The sequence below is a fragment of the Zalophus californianus genome, chromosome 16, assembly GCF_009762305.2.
Source record: "Zalophus californianus isolate mZalCal1 chromosome 16, mZalCal1.pri.v2, whole genome shotgun sequence".
Taxonomy (NCBI): domain Eukaryota; kingdom Metazoa; phylum Chordata; class Mammalia; order Carnivora; family Otariidae; genus Zalophus; species Zalophus californianus.
Genome location: NC_045610.1, coordinates 38,598,092 through 38,616,970, shown reverse-complemented (window position 1 = coordinate 38,616,970; position 18,879 = coordinate 38,598,092). Strand labels below are relative to the sequence as shown.

Here is an 18,879-nt window from a genome sequence, read left to right as displayed (position 1 = left end):
TCCGGCAGCTCTTTGGTGTTTGCAGAGGGTACGTTGGGCATGGTGCTGGCCACAGCTGGATCCTCTGGGAGGCTGGTGACATTCTCGGGGCATTTGCCCTGGCTCCAGCCCTCAGGCTCTTCAGGGAGGCCAGGCTTTTCTGAGAGGGAGGAGGATTATTCCAGGCCCCTCCCATTTCAAATCCCATACAGGTTCCTTCTCACTGCTGGAGTTTTCTAGAATGTTCCACTTTGATTCTGGGTGGGCAGCGTCCTGTTGTTACACCTTACACTGACCCAGACAGACCCATTCATCCGTGCCTCCTTTCCTCTCCCTTGCCTTCTCCAGCCCTTCTTGCTGTGTGTGCCCGGTGTGTGCGCCCAGCACTCTGCGGCACGCTGCACCACACTTGCTCTGCCTTAATCTGAACAGCCCCCGGAGCTGGGGGCTGGTGCCCCGCCCCCCTGCTCAGAGCGGGAAACTGAGGCACAGAGAGATTTTTTTTTTTTTTAATGACTTGAGCTGCCTCTCACAACTGGTGGGATATGGAAGTGCCAAGGCCCCACACTGAAACATAACCCTCGCCCCGAGACCCCACTCTGTGCACTCACCGCCTCCTCTGTTTATTAGTAGGGCCAGATGAGCCTTCTATGTCCTGAAAAAAATCTCGTCTAGCAGCCCACTTCTGACGCTGGCTGTGGTGAATGTAGGGATTTGCTTTATTTGTTTAAGATTGGCATCTCAGCTCCTTCCTCGAGGAAGGATTCGAAGCAGCGGACAGCTAAATTGCCTTGTAAGGTAGATAAGGCACTTTCAGGATCAAGTGGAAGAGGCGTAAATGCACTCAGGGCCCAGCTCCGGTGAGTTCACCACACTTGAACCATGCGCCGGCATCTGAAGGTTTCTGGCCGCTGGAGGATGAAGGGGCCCCCTCCGTCCCCCCGGGGGAGGACTCTTCTCTGTGCCGCACGCCGGCTCGGCTCGTGTGGCGTCTGGTGCCCAGTGGTGCCGGGTCTCTCCTGCAGGCAGAGCGCCGGACGTGTGAGGACTTCCGGGACGAAGGCCACTCCTCGGCCTCCCCCAACAGCTCCTTCAGTCCCTTTGACGACGACCTCACCACCACCTCCTCCTCCCTCTTCATCGACAGCCTCACCACGGAAGGTAAGGCGTGAGCCCGGGCGGGGAGCAGTAGGGGCAAGAGGCCACGAGGAAGGGACGGGCTCGGGCCCCGGCGCATCACGACCATCCCTGACAGAGGGGGGTCTCAGGGAAGAGGAATGGCCCCAACTTTCACAGAGGAGGGCCCCGAGGCTCAGAGAGCCGGAGTCCCCAGCTTGCTGGGAAGAGGCAGAGCCAGGTGCTGGCCCATGTCGGGGCGGTGGGACGGATTCACCGTGGCAAGGGGAGGCAGATGAATGTCCCAGCCCAGGGCCCGGTATTTGATATGGTCCACCTCAGGTCATCTTAGTGGCCGTCCCCACAGAATCCGGGAGGTCTTAGTGGCCCTGTGGCAGGTATGAACTCAGTCCACGCACTCAGACGTGAGCGAAAGACTGCCTGATTTTTCTACAACTGCTTCTGGCTCTCGATGCTCACGCAGCTGGAGGGGTGCACCTCCGCCTGGCTTCCTGCTCCTGGGACCTGGTATGGACAGAGGGTCAGAGTGGGGCAGCTGTGTCCAGGAGTGTTGCCGCTGCTCCGTCCCCACCTCTCCAGGGTCTGGCTGCCCTCCCACCCCCAGCGGCTTCTGCCATCCCAAGGCCTGGGGGTCTTGAAGCTGCCGGAAGGTCTGTCTACCCGGAGGTACCACACAGCATCTGGGGAAGCCTGGTGCAGGCCCCTCCGGGATTCTTTGGCCATCTCTGAAAAATTTCTCTCTCATCCTTTCTCTCAGTACATTACTGCCAGGTTTTAGCCCTTTGCCCTTAGGCTCACACTGAAAAACGTGGGCTCGTACCACCTCCACGGAGCCATGTACCTGCTTGAAAGGGGCAAATGGAACAGAGGAAAGGAGAAGAGAAAAAGGCAAATGTTTTAAAACATTATTCAGCCACCATCCCATTTGGCAGCTATGGAAACAGGCTCGTAGGGGCAAAGTTGGTTTCTTGGGGTTACCTGAAAAGTAAGCTGTGGAATGTTCTTTCTACGGTGCCCCCTGCCTTTCTCACTGCAGCCTAAAGAACTGGCGAATGGACCCATGGGTCTGGACAGAAGGAAGTCCTAGACGAGGGAGCACATGATAGGCGAGCTAACATTTTTTTTTAAAGATTTTATTTATTTATTTGAGAGAGAGAAAGAACAACACGAGCAGCGTGAGGGGCAGAGGGAGAACAGACTTCCTGCTGAGCCGGGAGCCCAATGCAGGGCTTGATCCTGGGACTCCAGAATCATGACCTGAGCTGAAGGCAGTCGCTTAACAACTGAGCCACCCAGGTGCCCCACGAGCTAACATTTTGAGGGTCCTGACCATGTGCTAACGTTGTGCAGGCATCAACACTCACTTGGTCCTCCTAACAATCCTGCATGTTGATGCTGTTATATCCCCATTTCACAGAGGAGACACTAAGGTTCAGGGAGGTCAGTGACTTGTCCAGGGTCACAGCCAGAAGAGGAGGAGCCAGGTCTCATTTGTCTCAAAAGCAGTGATCTCGCCCCTTGACTGCTTTTCTTGGTGCTGAAAAAAAAAACTTTTTATTTTATTTTATTTTGTTTATTTGACAGAGAGAGACACAGCGAGAGAGGGAACACAAGCAGGGGGAGTGGGAGAGGGAGAAGCAGGCTTCCCGCTGAGCAGCGAGCCCGATGCGGGGCTCGATCCCAGGACCCTGGGATCATGACCTGAGCCGAAGGCGGATGCTTAACGACTGAGCCACCCAGGTGCCCCCCTTTTTAAAGATTTTATTTGGGGTGCCTGGGTGGCTCAGTTAGTTAAGTGTCTGCCTTTGGCTCAGGTCATGATCTCCATTCGGGTCCTGGGATCAAGGCCTGCATCAGGGTTCCTGCTCAGCGGGGAGTCTGCTTCTCTCTCTCTCTCTCTCTCCCTCTGCTCCTCCCCACCACTCATTCTCTCTCTCAGTCACATAAATAAAAACTTAAAAAAAAAAAAAAGGAAGTGACAACTAACTCAGAAAAAGGACCACTCATTCAACACCTGTTGCACACATTTCTTTACCATGTGAGTCTTCCTGGGACTCTACTGCAATCCACTAATTAGGGAACCAGTCTGCAGTCCATGCACCCGCCCCCCCCCAGCAAGACGGCAGCTGGGAACCAGCTGGGAGTGAGTGGGAGAAAAGCTGTTGGGGGCACAGCCCCCAACACAGTCTGTGGGGAAGAGCCACAGGGAGGGTCAACCATTGGAACCTATTTAGGAAGCCACAGGACACACACCTTGCGGTGTGGAAATCTTTCCTCCAAGTTGTGTGCCAGGGGAGATCTTCAAGCAGAACTGCATCTGTGACACAAGATCGCTGCTTTTGAGCCTCCTCAGCCATTCCTCAGCCTCCTGGCGCCCCGTAGGAGAACGTGCCAGGTCCTCACCTTGGCCTCGCAGACCCCCACCCCACCCCCGGCCTCATCTCTCACCACACCCCACTCACACCCTCTCCACCCTCCAGCTACTCGGCACTGCTTTTTATCCCCACCTGGCCAAATCCTTGCTGACTCTGGGCCTTTGCTCATGCTTCTTCCTCTGTCTGGAACCCTTTTCCCTGGCCCCACGTCTCGCCCCTCCGTCTTGACACCCTTTGTCTGGGTGAGGCCCCCAATCAGAGCTTCAGTATGCTGCGTTTTAATTGTCACTCCATCTCCCCCACTTGTTAACTCCCTGAGGGCAGAGACCCTGTCAAACCCCAGTGCCTACTCCCAGGGCTCAACTCCGTAGTATACATCCAATAAATATTGCTTGAATGAATGACACGAGACTAGGAAAAGTTGGCTTGTTGGTGGACTTCCACCATTACACTGCTGTGTGACTTTAAGCAAGTCACCTCCCCTCTCTGTGCTTCAGCTTCTTTGCCTCTAAAATGAAGGATTAGGGGCACCTGGCTGGCTCAGTTGGTAGAGCATGAGACTCTTGATATCAGGGTTGTGGGTTTGAGCCCCATGTTGGGTGTAGAGATCGCTTTAAAATAAAATCTTTACAGAATTGTAAAAAAAAAAAAACCCCCACGTAAAATGCAGGGTTGGACTAAACCTCCCTAAAATCCCATCTGGACCTAAAGTGACCAAGGCCATAATGATTCCACTAACATTACACCTTCTCTCCTTCTCTTTGAAGATGACACCAAGTTGAATCCCTATGCAGGAGGAGACGGTGAGTACAGAGCTGCCTGCCACTCTTCATCAGACCCACTGCCTCTTGGAACCCGCCCTCCAAGAGTGTGCAGCAGGCACCTGGCCTCTCTGCTTTGGTTCTGAGGTGGGGAGGAGGGGAGTGACAGCGGCCTCAGCGGCCCACACCTCCTGCTGGGCTCCTGGGCACAGGCCCACTAGATTGAAGGAACATGTCTACATCTAGACATTTCTCATCAGCCAGGAACCTCCTGGAGATCTGTCTTGACTACTCACTGCCCTGAAAAGAGCAAGAGGAGGAAGAGAGAGTGGGGCTAGAGCAGACGTGGCAGTGTGTGGCCTGCCACCAATGGCCCCACCTCTTGTCCCCAGGGGCCTCGCTGTCAGTGAGGGGTGCAGAGCCGCTTCTCCCACGCTGTTTCCTTGGATACCCTGCCCAGGTTGACAGAGAGTACACAAAAGTTGTCTACCCCACTTTTTTTTTTAAAGATTTTATTTATTTATTTGACAGAGAGAGACACAGCGAGAGAGGGAACACAAGCAGGGGGAGTGGGAGAAGGAGAAGCGGGCTTCCTGCCGAGCAGGGGAGCCCGATGCGGGGCTCGATCCCAGGACGCTGGGATCATGACCTGAGTCGAAGGCAGATGCTTAACGACTGAGCCACCCAGGCACCCCTACCCCACTTTTTACAGGGCACGAGAAGTTGGGGTCCTTCACTCCCGAGATTAACTGGGAGGATAATGTGCTCTCTGGTGACATAACATGGCCCACCTCCCTGCCCTTGGCCCAGAGCCAGCTGGAGCCCTTACTGCAACCACTGCACGGGGGAGATGGACATGCCTTCTAGACTCTAGGGACCGGGACATTGCTATCCCCACCCGCAGGGGAGGAGAGGCAGTTGATACAGCAGGGTGTGATCCAGTCTCCCCCCAGAGACGAAGGCATGACTGCTCATGAGTGAGTGTGCATCGTGTGCCCAGGCTGGGAGTGAGGAGTGGGGGCTGGGCCACGTTCCCCTCGCTCTGCACCACGCAGGTTTTGGGTCAGCCCAAACCCTGACCATCTGATCGCCAAGGTCTCTGCGGGCTGCAGGCTGACTGCCAGGTCGGGGGAGGCTAGCGTGGGGCGGGTCACCTCACCTGTTGGCAGATAGCGGCACTGACCATGCGCTGGAGTGCCCCGGGGACAGTTTCTCTCTTGGGTTTTTCTTCTGCTTGCAGAGAAGAGGGGAGGGGAGGACAGTGACTGGGGTGCGTGCGACATCCTATTAAAAGTCCCCACCTCCTGTTGATTCCCATTTCACCCACGACCCATGTAAGAAAAGATTTGCTACTTCTTTTGCTTATGTGCTCATCAGTCTTTTCTACGTCATTATCTCCACATCCCTGTAGGGTAGGGAGAAGCAGCAAGTAGCCACCCCAGGAAATATGGGAATATAGGCTTCTTAGTGGCCGGCTGACTCTGTCCTCGAGCAAATCACTTTACCTCTCTGTATTTCCAGTCATACAAGAAAAGGGTTGGACTAGATGACCTTCCAGCTTGATAGTCTATGGCAATACTCAGCCTCCTCCGTGGGATGTATTTCAAATGCTCAGGATGTTCTCAGAGATTGCCTGCTGGTTTATTAGCCCTCAGAGGACCTGGTACACTCTTTTATTGAGCTCCTACCATGGGGCCTGCCATTTTTTCTAAGAGCTAAGGACACAGAGATGAATAAAACACAGTCCTTGCCCTCCAGGAGGCCGCGGTCTGGTAGTAGACAGTGACAGATGAAAATATGGTCATTTTGTCATCAAAATAGCTAATACTTACTGAGGTCATCTGAGATTCCAGCCCCGGTCTTCAGCAGTTGACGTGAATGATCCGGTTTTAACCCTTATGGCTTTAACACTAACCCTATTAGGTAATCATTATGATCCTTGTTCTATAGAAGTGATAAGTGAGGCACAGAGAGGTTATGGAATTTGCCCAAGGTCACCCAGCTAGTAAGCAGCAGAGCCTGGATTTGAACCAGGGAGCCATATTCCAGATCCAAAACACCTCACCATCACTTAACCTGTGAGAACTCCCTAAAAGCACTTAAGTGGCACATGTGTTGGAGAGAACTTCTCTTATAATCCTTATTAGACATTCGGGCAACTTTTAAGTGATTTTGGAAAACCACCTGAACCCTGCCCAGTGCAATGTGAACGCCATACTCATGATTCCCACCTTTTTACCTATTTCATAAGCATGCCCGAAGTTTCTGCCAGTTTTCATCTCTGAGATTTTGCCAGAACCTGGGACTTTATGGCCCCACCTTCCCTGCTCCCCAGTAGCCACTCCCTCCCCTATCGGTCTCTCCACAGGCCTTCAGAACAACCTGTCCCCCAAGACCAGGGGCCCCCCCATGAACCTGGGAACCATCGTGGGCATCATGCTGGCAGTCCTCCTGGTGGCAGCCATCATCCTGGCTGGGATTTACATCAACGGCCACCCCACCTCCAATGCTGCGCTCTTCTTCATCGAGGTCAGTGCAGAATCTGGCTCCAGCTCCGCCATCTGCCTCCGCATCAGCATCTCCCCAGCCACGGAGTACCTGGCCCTCCCCACCTCATCCCTCCCTGCCCGCATGCCCGGCTCCTGTTCCTTCCTGAGGAACCGTCCTTGACTCCATCCTGGCGCACCTTGGAGTCCCTAACCCCCCTCCCCGAGTCTCCCCCAGGAGTGCTGCACCCCTCCTGTCCTGTGGAACAGCCTGTCTGCCTTTCGCTCCCCCGTTGGTGAAATCAGAAGCATCCCCAGAGGAAAGAAAGAGATTGTGCGGCCATTCTTTAATGCTCTGTGGTCTTTCACCCCAAATTCCAGGCCGGCTGCTTATTCAAAGCCATAGGGGAACTGAAACCTTTGCCTCTTTGCTTGTTGTGTGGGTGCTTAGGTTAGAATTGACAAGACACAGTAATCGTAAGAGTTGCTCTCTCTGGGAGCTTTCATGGAGGATGCTATGGTTTGGAATGTCTCAGAATTCGGAAGAACCAGCTTGAAGTACAGCTTGGGAAGTAAAGGCCAGCCCCCTTCTCTCTGGGCCACAGGGCTTGGCAGCTCCTGGCCCTGTCCTCCACTCTCAGCTCCTCACCAGCTCTGCATGTGGTCTAGTGGGGCTGCCTCTTTGACCACAGTCTCCCACACAGGGGTCACCCAGAGGCGCAGGGGATCTCCTCCTCTTTGCTTAGAAGCCCCTGTTTCTTGTAAGCCCTAACCAGTCAGCCTTAAGTTTTAGCCTCCCTGGGTATCACCCCGGGGGACTGCAGATCCCCAGCCCCAGAGATGCTGATGGGGCAGGTCTGAAACTGGCCCAGGAAGGTGCATGTTCATAAGCTCCCCAGCCGTCTCCAGGGCCTGTACTGTCTGGAGGGTTATCTTGGTATTTCCAGAACCTCGCAGATCATTCCCTCTCTCACCCACTGCCTCACCTTTCACGGTCTCAGGGCTCTACTCGGTACGTTGCTAAAGGCTCTCACGTGTGTCCTGCAGTCCATGCCATGAGGGGTAAAATGCCCTCCTCCCAGACTCCTAGGGCTCCCAGCAAGGCTCCCAGCAGTGGAGGGATCACCATGGTGGGAGGCTTCCGGGGAGGGGGGTTGAACTCCACCTGGCTCAGAGTAGGCCCCAGAGCCCTGGTGAAGAGAGTCTCCGTGCTCAGCACTGTCCCTGGTCAGGGAGGAGGTGGGGGTGGGGTCCCAGGTGGGTGAGGCCACACCCACTGACTCTGTGCCCCCACCCCCCCACCCCCCCACCCCCCCACCCCCTGCCCACAGCGGAGACCTCACCACTGGCCGGCAGTGAGATTCCGCAACCACCCCAACCACTCCACCTACACGGAGGTTGAGCCCTCGGGCCACGAGAAAGAGGGCTTCGTGGAGGCTGAGCAGTGCTGAGAGCGCCAGGTCTCCCCATGGAAGGATAGGAAAGAAGACCCCAGGACCCCAAAGAAGACCAGTCAAAGCAAAGCGGAGAAGTGACTTTTCTTGGCTTCCTCTGAACTTGCCCTGGCCGGGAAGATGGAGATGAGACCATGGCTAATGGTGCCAGAACCACAGTTTGGCCATCGCATACCACGCACTGAAGCAAGGGGGCAGAAAACCAACCACGTGAGGTTCTTAAGGGACAACAACCTAATTTCATCCTGTTTTGATGTGAGGGGTCTCCCCTTCTGGGTCTCTCAGTGGTCTCCTCCCGTGGTCCTGCCCCAGAGGCCCCTCCCACCTGAGTCACCTAATGCCCCTCCACAGGACACAGAGAACAAGACTCACGATCGGGGCCGCAGCATTCCAGGGTCCATAGACTCCAGAGCTGGTCCTCATGGCTATGGATTCAGTGTATTTTGCCCCAGCCTTGGTGGCTTAGGAAGTCTGAAGATGTTCTAGCCATCTGCTAAACACAGGTACGGCTCTGTCTGGCATGTTGTCACCAGAGGAAGGCCAAATGTGCGGAGAGGAAAGAACTTGTGGGGGCGAAAGTTGCATTTTTAGGCTTTACTCCCTAGAGTTCCCCTTTCTGCTGAGAACCAGTCCTACAGGGAATGTGTGTGCAGCCCACCTCATGGGCTTTACCCCAACTGCGACCCAGCCTTGGCCTGGCGAGCCGAGCCAGGTGGTGTGGGGCTCCAGATTCCAGTGGCGCGTGTGGTGTCCACAGTGTTCACTGGCCTGTCCTTCTGTCAGTGCCAGGAAGTACCTTCAAAGGCAGGGCCTGCCAGCCTAGTACCTTTCCTCCTCTGAGCTGGATTTTTATAGCCATTAAAGAGAAGACACAGGGTGGTAGGAGGGCTTCTGGAGACGTACTCAGCAGGGAACTTCCGCTGGATTCTGTTGAGAAGCAAAGCTGTTGGAACGGATGGGACAGAGGAAGCTGGCGTGGGAAGGAGGGACTTTCTGTGGAAAACCTTGACCTGGAGAGTCACTCCCACCTCCCCAGCTCTGCCGGAAGCTTTTGGAACAAAGTGTTTAGGCTCTCAAACTTCACCTGGCTTTAAGGGAATTCTGTCCCAGGGATGAGTTGGGGCTGCTTCTGAAGAGAATTTTAAAATTAAAATCTATAGCTCAACCTCATTCAAAGTAAAGAATATCAGCAGCAAATAAATGTTAAATCAGTCTCCACTGAGTCACGCCCTTTTATGCACGTCACTGCAAAAGTACAAGGCCTCCTGAGGTGGTGGGTAGGGAGTCCACAAATAACCAGACATATCCAAACACTTGACCCATGGTTTTCCAGATGCTTCGTGGTTTATCCTCTGTGAGGCCACCATTGACAATCCGAGTGGGAAACATGCTGGACTTCAGTTGTGTGTGTGTGTGTGTGTGTGTAATTTTTTTTTCATAAACCAGACAAGGAAGAGCTATGGGGAGGGTCAGAATGTGAGAAAGAAAAAAGACAGGGCAGCCAAGAGAATAGGGTTCTTTCCAAGCTTCTGAAGGACAGAAAGGTCTGTAACTGAGCTGTCTTAATGAGAGAAGAGCAGCCAGGTGCTAAAATGATCTGGGCTCCCAGCACTCCTGGCCAGCAGGAGGGTGATTTCTGCCCTTGCCTGACTGGCAAAGCATCTATGACCTTTATGTGTCTAAAGTGGCTGGTGGGGCGGTTCCTAGTGTGGCCAAATGCAGGGCACAGCACCATTTGCCCCACTCCCAAACTCCAGCAAGCTTCTTCCCAGTGGGAGTTGTGCTCACTGTTCGTGATTCCTGAAGGGAAAGAACACTGAGAGTGAAGAAAGGTGTGTGAGTGTGTGTGTGGTGGTCGGGGAGGCACCTGGGTGGCTCAGCTGAATTAAGCGTCTGCCTTCAGCTCAGGTCATGATCCCAGAGTCCCGGGATTGAGCCCCACATCGGGCTCCCTGCTCAGCGGGGAGCCTGCTTCTCCCTCTCCCTCGGCCCCTCCTAAATAAATAAACAAATAAATAAATAAAATCTTTAAAAAACTCCCTGCTCAGTGGGGAGCCTGTTTCTCCCTCTCCCTCTGCCCCTACTAAATAAATAAATAAATAAATAAATAAATAAATAAATAAATAAATAAATAAATCAGATCTTAAAAATAAATAAATAAAATCTTAAAAAAAAGAGAAAGAAATGTGTGAGGATTCGGTAAGGCCTATGCCGTAACCTCTGCAAGCGGAGAAAGTTGAGATGCCTCTGCCAGGTCAGAGTGAGCCTGGCTGACCCCAGGGAGGACAGTGGTGAGGCCATCGGGTAGCCTGGTTTATTTACAGCAAAAAGAGCTAAAGATGTGTCACTGGATATTAAGAGTCTTTGGACTTCTCGAGCCAAAACACGTAGCCCAGGGCTCCCAAGATACAGAGCCAGGCATCTCACAGAGTTAACGCTGGCTCCCAGCTACCCTTAGGATCGGTGACAAGGTAAGCGTTTACTCCAACGTTTAGAGCAGGTTAGCTGGGTAGCGAGAGAGAAAGTCTCACTTGGAGAATGAGTGACCAGGAGGAGACACAGGGGTCTTGTGGTTAACCTTCCACATTTGCCTACAGTCCAGCAAGGCCAAGTAGCACCCCACATATGCTTGCAGACTTCCAGGACCTTCCACCCCACCAGAATATCCAGTCTCTAGGGAAAGCAGGTGGTTGGCAGTACCTTTCCCACATGGTGCCTTTGCGTGTCCTCACTGTGATCTCACTGCCGGGTGGGAGGGTAGGATTCATGGACGTTCATCACTGCGACAGGAAACTTCAACCCCATGAAACAGGGCTCTGCAGAGCTGTCTTGTGAATGAGAAGTCCTCAGGGAAGCTCTGTTTTATACCAGAACTCTTAAGTGTGAGGGAAAGAAGAGGAATGCAGAGGCCGGGTATGAGGAGGGCCCGGGGTCAGGCTGAGAGCACCCCTTGTACTCCTTTAATCTGCTGCCGCCAGGTGCGTGGACGTGTCCTGTGAGGTGCTGGGGTTTCTGATCCTAGAACATGAGTGCATATGAGCCCATCCATCAACCCCAGCACCAAGAATGTAAACGGGGTTTCCGAGCTTGAATGACTGGCCATCTCCCTCCCGCCAGAATCAGGTATCACCCACTCACCCCAGCAGACCTGTGACCCTGGAGGCCACTTCTTCAGGTCTCAGCCTGGAGCCTGAGGTTGAAAATCTCCTTTGGTCACTATTCAAGTTTCTCTATGGACCACGGGAAGTAAGTTTTTTTCTTTTCTTTTCTTTTCTTTTTATTTATTTTTTAAAGATTTATTTATTATTTATTTTGAGAGAGTGAGAATGAGAGAGAGAGAGAGAGTGTACATGAGAGGGGGGAGGGTCAGAGGGAGAAGCAGACTCCCTGCCGAGCAGGGAGCCCGATGTGGGACTCGATCCCGGGACTCCAGGATCATGACCTGAGCCGAAGGCAGTCGCTTAACCAACTGAGCCACCCAGGAGCCCTTTTCTTTTCTTTTTAAAGATTTTATTTATTTATTTGACAGAGAGAGACACAGCGAGAGAGGGAACACAAGCAGGGGGAGTGGGAGAGCAGGCTTCCCGCTGAGCAGGGAACCCGATGTGGGGCTCGATCCCAGGACCCCGGGATCATGACCTGAGCTGAAGGCAGACGCTTAACGACTGAGCCACTCAGGCGCCCCGGGAAGCAAGTTTTTCAATTTGTGTGTTTTATCAGGGCTCTCCTGTGCACAGTACCCCTGTGTGTGTATATATGTAGGCATGCATACACGTAATGTGCACACTTGCGCATTTTATTGCTAATAACATCAGATGAAGTTGTTGCTATGTTCAGGCTTAAGACACTGGTAAAAGCTGTTTTAAAAGCTGCCATCCTTGGGCGCCTGTGTGGCTCAGTTGGTTAAGCGACTGCCTTCGGCTCAGGTCATGACCCCAGGGTCCTGGGATCAAGTCCCACATCAGGCTCCCCCTGCTCTGCAGGGAGCCTGCTTCTCCTTCTGCCTCTGCCTGCCATTCCCCTTGCTTGTGCTCTCTCTCTCTGTCAAATAAATAAATAAAATCTTAAAAACCAAACAAACAAACAAAAAAGCTGCCATCCTCATTGTTTGAAAAGCAGTGTTCAGCACTTGAGCTGATCACTCCTCTGGTTGTGGGCAAGGCTAAGACTCTCTTCTCCCAGTCCTGGAAATGATAACAGATTTGCACAGAGCACTGATTAGGGGCTGCCCGCAGACTCCCTGGCCTTGGGAACCCACACCAGGTAGAGTCACAGAGAAAATGAAGCCAACCTCTCTCTCTTTCTCTGTCTCCACCCCCTTTCTCCCCCACTCCACCTCCCCAAAAAAACCTGAACTTACATTCAGTGTTAATAATAAAAAGCAACTTTCTTCTAGGACTTCTGCAGTGTGCAGAACAAAGTGTCAAGAATTTTGAGTGCATTCTGCAAATTGCAGCTCCTACCTTGGCCCGATGACTAGCAGCTCCTCTAAGGACCTGGACTAAGGAGCCTAAGAGAAGCCTCCAGCAACCTGCCCAGCAGGGCTGCTTCCCCCAACCTTCCATCCTACCTCCAGGAGAAACAGCCTGGAAAGAGATCCCAGCTCTTTATTTATTTGGGGTTTGTAAATCCCTGGAAGTAAACCTCGTGGGCTTCCAATCTACCATCTACAGACACAAAATCCATCTGCATATGATGAGGCTGCCACATTTCTGGAGGCTTCCCAGTCAAACCACTTTAGCGGCCTCATTGTGCTTTTATTACTTTGCGTTTTTCGTTCACAAAACACGGTGAAGCAAACCAAAACAAAGGGAGGAAAAATTTGAACTCTTCACAGCCAAAATCAGCTGCGCCCAATTTCAGGCTCCAAACAAGCCGATTTATAAATAAACGTGCTGTGTTCGCTGAATAGGGAGGAATGTGTTGGAAAAGGCAGCAAGGACTGGTGGAGAAAGCGCCGAGCTACGTAGCTGGTCAGAAGGTGGGAGCTGTAGCCCCAGCCTTGTTCCTGAGAAGCTGTGTGATGTGGACCAAGTCACGCAACTTCTCTGGGTAGGAAGATGCTCCTCTCCTTAGCAAACAGCCTCTCCTGAGTTTTTTTCTTGCCCTAGTTCACACAGCAGCTCAGACCTAAGCACCCCTTTTCTTTCCATTATCCTGATAAGGTTACCAACTTGTTCTAGTCTGCCTGGAACTTTCTTGGTTCCAACACCGAGAGTCCTATGTCCCAGGAAACCCCTCCAGGATGGGCACCTTGGGTCAACTGGTTAGTTAGATCAACTGTCCGGACTCCATGGGCTAAAAAGATAAGGTTAATAATTTCAAGGACTTTAGGGTCTTGGACCTAGCTACTCAAAGTGTGGTATGGATAGGCATCCCCGAAGGATTAGCTGGAAATGCAGAAGTCAGGCCCACCCAACCCAGACCTGCTGAGTCAGCATCTGTGCTTGAGTAGCTCCCCAGGTGACTCATGTGAAGCCCAAGGAAGTTTGGGAAGCACTTCTAGGAAGCAATTTTACCTACATGATCACAGCCTATTGGGGAGGCATTATTCCCCCATTTCCCAGATAAGGAAACTGAGGTTCAAACAGGTGGTTTACTTGTTTATTTATTAATTTGATCCATACTCATGCAGCACCTACCATGTGCCAGGCACCGTTAAGTGACTGGCCCAAGGTCACATGGCTAGTAAGTCGCCGAGACAATCCCCAAAACTAGGGCTCTGGATTCCCAGCTGAGGTTGTTCCCTGGGGACCACCGGGCAGCACCAGAACCTCACGGTTAAGTATGGAAGCTGGCTGTGGGGTATACAGAGTCCTCCCGGGCCTGGAGAGAGCCTCAAAAACAGGCATAACAATGACCTCAGATCCTCGGTCTTGGATCCCCGAAACTGTGAGCGTATCAGGCATTTATTTCCACGATCCCAAGAGCTTGGTGAAAATGTCTTCGTTGTTCCTGCCTCCCCTCCTCTGGCTCCCCCCTCCCCCACTCGGAGACCCCCTCACACGAAGATTTGGAAGCGCTCTCCACAAGGCTTTACAGAACCCAAGGCAGTGCCTCTGCGCTGGTTTTCTTCTTGAATGGAGGACCACCGATGACTTCATTTTCCACGATGGGGCTGGAGAGAAAGGAAGTGGGTCGGGGGAATCCTCACTTGAACTGCTGAAACCAAAGAGAACGGCTTTGGGGGCGAGGTTTCTGATGTTCACAGGACACTTTTACATTTGGTCCCTGGAGATAGCTAAACCATGCCCACAGTTTTCCACAAAGTTAAAAGCACCGAAAAGGAAATATCTGAAGGCAGGCCAATAATATTTCAGCGTACACTCCCGGTCATACAATCCAACCTTCCTTTCCAGCTTCGGTCTGTCCTTTTCACAGTTTTTTTTCTCCAGAAATTGGCTCACCACCATGGGATCAGATCCAGGGTCCAAAAGGTATAGTATAAGACTCCCCGTGGGCGCCTGGGTGGCTCAGTTGGTTAAGCGACTGCCTTCGGCTCAGGTCATGATCCTGGAGTCCCTGGATCGAGTCCCGCATCGGGCTCCCTGCTCGGCAGGGAGTCTGCTTCTCCCTCTGACCCTCCCCCCATCTCATGTGCTTTCTCTCTCATTCTCTCCGTCTCTCAAATAAATAAATAAAAAAAATCTTAAAAAAAAAAGAAATGAAAACTTAAAAAGAAAAAAAAAAGACTCCCCGTGTCCAGCTGAGGAAAGGCTGAAAATCCTCCTGAAGTAAGAAGTCCCATCTCTTTTCCACTCACCCACCCCATAGTCCCCTCGGTTTAGATCCCATTTTGAATTCACAGATAGGCGGCTCTCCACAAATTCAGATGTGGTCCATCAAGCGCCTAATGGGGAGCCCTTTGCCTGGACTCCCCTCTCCCAAGGAACAGTAAGTCATTTCAAGAGCCTCTCCTCAAGGCCTAAAGGGCAGCCTGCCCCAGGGCCCACCCTGTCCCCTCTCTAGAGCTGCCCATACCCCTCTCTTCTCCCCCCAGAGCCTCTATGGACTGAGCAAAATCTCCCCAGCTGACTTAGCTCTTCCTTCTGCCTCCAGAGATACAAGCACTCAGCCCTCTTCATGGTAAAGGAGGAACCAAAACTAACAAAACTGGACATTGGCGGAACTTTCTTACAGAAGCCCTGATCTATTTACTTTTGTCCTCTGAGGTGACGAGGGGGGGGGCGGCTAGCAGCTCACGTTTACTAAGTGCTGACTATGTTCCAGGCAGGGTGTTACGAGATTTATTTGGATCCTCACCTATGAGGCAGATCTGTTGTTAGCTCTACCTTACAAGGCAGCCACTGAGGTGCAAAGCCTATGAGGGGATCTGCTCAAGGTCACCAGCTAGGTCACTCAGGCCACGTGACTAAAACTTGGCAAAGGTAATTAGAAGTCAGTTGGCCTTTGGTGGGATTCCTCAGCTTTGGATCCTGCGGCCAGGGCTTGCCCGCTCTCCTACCCTCCACATCTGGACCCGCCCTCTATCAGAGGCCCTGGGGATCTCGTCCTCCATGGAAGTTTCACTGCCCAGCCAGGGAGTGGAATTGGCTTGGAAGAGGCAACATCTGCCTCAGTTTCAAGTGGAAGCTTTAAATCTCGGAGGGCCCACAGATGGAGTGACCGACCCCCAGTTCCCTAGGTGTTAGCCCTCTAGAAATGAACCCTCTGGGGGTGTTCCTCCCATCCTCTGAGCCACACATCTTAGAGACTGGTGCCTGATGTTTTCTTCTCTATAAGAGCCCAGGCCACAAGAATGGCTTTGTTCACTTCCCCAATCCCTTCGTTTTACAGAGGGAAACACCGAGACCCCCAAAGGCCGTGAAGGCCGGGACCGACTTGCCCACAACCACACAGAAAGCCGGAGAGCCCAGGCTGCTGGTTCTCAGAGCTAGCACCTGTGGTGGGTGAGCACAAGGGCTCTCATGCCACCGAGCCTGAGTTGAACGCTGGTGACGCCACATGCCACCTCTGTGACCTTACACAATGACTCCATGTCCTTGCTCGCTTACAGCATTAGTTAAATGCAAGTGGTGAAAATGGTAGCACCTGGCAGCACCTGGGTGGCCCAGTTGGTTAAGCGTCCGACTCCTGATTTCAGCTCAGGTCATGATCTCAGGGTCCTGGGATCCAGCCCCACGTCGGGCTCCCTGCTCAGCAGGAGTCTGCTTGAGACTCTCTCTCCCTCTCCCTCTGCCCCTTCCCCCACTTGCACATGGGCGCTCTCTCTCCCTCAAATAAATAAATAAATCTTTTAAAAAAAGGGGGGGGGTGGGGAGAAAGAAAATAGTAGCACCTGGCTCATCAGGCTTTGTGAGGGTTAAGCATTCCAGAATTTGGAGACAAACATAACACTGAAGACCTTGGCTCTTTTTTTATTTGTTGAATTTTATTTGTTAATTACTAACCGCAGCAGGACTTATTATCCCCGGTAGAGGGCGGTGGCCGGGGAGGGGTGGGGGGGATTTTCGGGCACTTTCTGTTGCCTTTATGTTTGGGTATGGTGGTGCTCTGCTGGGTGACCTGTTCCAGCAGGCCTCATCTTCCTCTCGGAAAGCCTCCCACTTACCCCAGGCTGGGGATAGACGTTGACAGACATCCTTGCAACAGGCTGGCTCTCGTGACTCTGGTCAAAACAGGCACTGAAACTTCTCATCGCTCTTCGTTCTTAGCTTTCTATATTTATCTTCAAAACACTAACTTATTTTCATGTTCTTTAGGGGGCAAAAAAGGAATATGAGAAAGGGATATTGCAGAATTCACCCTACAGAAATCAACTGCTGAAAACTTCCCTCGGTGATTAATTTTGGAAGGTTTCAATACCCAAGGCTGACTGTTTTGTAAGAAATCAGCTGAGGCACTGAGTTTATTTTTCTAGTTCCCTTTAAACCTAAATTAAAAACAGATTACACTAAATAAAACTGGAGGTATCACAATCCCAGATATCAAGATCTACTACAAAGTTGCAGCAATCAAAACAGCATGGTCCTGGCACAAAAACGGACACATAGATGAGTGAAACAGAACGGAGAGCCCAGAAATAAACCCAAGATTATACGGTCAATTAATCTTCAACAAAGGAGGCAAGACTATGCAATGGGAAAAAGACAGTCTCTTCAACAAATGGTATTGGGAAAACCGGACGGCTACAGGCAGAAGAATGAAACTGGACCCCTTTCTTACACCATACACACACACAAAAATTAAACCCAAAATGGATTAAAAACCTAATTGTGAGGCCTGAAAGCATAAAAATCCTTGAAGAGGGCATAGGCAATAATGTCTCTGACATTGGCCATAGCAATATTTTTCTAGATGTCTCCTAAGGAAAGGGAAACAAAAGCAAAAATAAAAAAGCTTCTGCAGAGCAAAGGAAACAATCAACACAACAAAAAGACACTGAATGGGAGAAGATATCTGCAAATGACACATCGGACAAAGGGTTAGTATCCAAAATATATAAAGAACTTAGACGACTCAACACCAAAAAAACCCCACAAATAATCCAATTAAAAAATAGGCAGAAGACATGAAGAGACATTTCTCTAAAGAAGACATACAGATGGCCAACAGATACATGAAAAGGTGCTCAACATCACTTGTCATCAGGGAAACGTGAATCAAAATCACAATGCAGCATACCTCACACCCGTCAAATGTCTAAAATCAAAAACACAAGAAACAACAAGTGTTGGCAAGGACGTAGAGAAAAAGGAACCCTGGTGCACTATTGGTGAGAATGCAAACTGGTGCAGTCAGTATGGAAAACAGTATGGAGGTTCCTCAAAAAATTAAAAATAGAACTACCCTAGGATTCAGCAATTCCACTACCAGGTATTTACCCAAAAAAATATGAAAACACTAATTCCAAAAGATATGTACCCCCTATGTTTATTGCGGCTTTATTTACAATAGCCAAACTATGGAAGCAACCCAAATATTCATCGATAGATGAGTGGATAAAGAAGATGTGGTATATATTGGGCACCTGGGTGGCTCAGTTGTTGAGCATCTGCCTTCAGCTCAGGTCATGATCCCAGGGTCCTGGGATCCAGCCCCACGTCGGGCTCCCTGCTCCGTGGGAAGCCTGCTTCTCCCTCTCCCACTCCCCCTGCTTGTGTTCCTGCTCTCGCTGTCTCTCTCTGTCAAATAAATAAATTTAAAAAAAAGAAGATATAGTGTATATATAAAATGGAATATTACTCAGCCATAAAAAAGAATGAAATCTTGCCATTTGCAACTATATGGATGGATCTAGAGGGTATAATACTAAGTGAAATAAGCCAGAGAAAGACAAATAACATGTGATTTCACTCACATGTGGAATTTAAGGAACGAAACTAACGAACAAAGAAAAAAAGAGACAAACCAAAAAACAGACTCAACAATAGAGAACAAACTGATGGTTATCGGAGGGTGATGGGTGAAATAGGTGATGGGGATTAAGAGTACACTTATCTTATGGGGCGCTCGGGTGGCTCAGTTGTTAAGCGTCTGCCTGCGGCTCAGGTCATGATCCCGGGGTCCTGGGATCGAGCCCTGCATCGGGCTCCCTGCTCAGCGGGAAGCCTGCTTCTCCCTCTCCCACTCCCCCTGCTTGTGTTCCCTCTCTCGCTGTGTCTCTCTCTCTCTGTCAAATAAATAAATAAATAAAATCTTAAAAAAAAAAGAGTACACTTATCGT

The 18,879-nt window shown here is 51.3% G+C and overlaps 1 protein-coding gene across 1 annotated transcript in view; it reads left to right on the top strand.

Moving 5' to 3' along the window:
• PLXDC1 (plexin domain containing 1) overlaps positions 1 to 9,402 on the top strand; it is a 55,532-nt gene extending 46,130 nt beyond the window's left edge. The window contains exons 11-14 of the mRNA XM_027626243.2: positions 1,005 to 1,140; positions 4,259 to 4,294; positions 6,621 to 6,781; positions 8,070 to 9,402. Coding sequence (XP_027482044.2) covers positions 1,005 to 1,140; positions 4,259 to 4,294; positions 6,621 to 6,781; positions 8,070 to 8,189 — 453 coding nt within the window. The 3' untranslated portion in view covers positions 8,190 to 9,402. The remainder of the gene's footprint in view (positions 1 to 1,004; positions 1,141 to 4,258; positions 4,295 to 6,620; positions 6,782 to 8,069) is intronic.
• Positions 9,403 to 18,879: the final 9,477 nt, after the last annotated feature.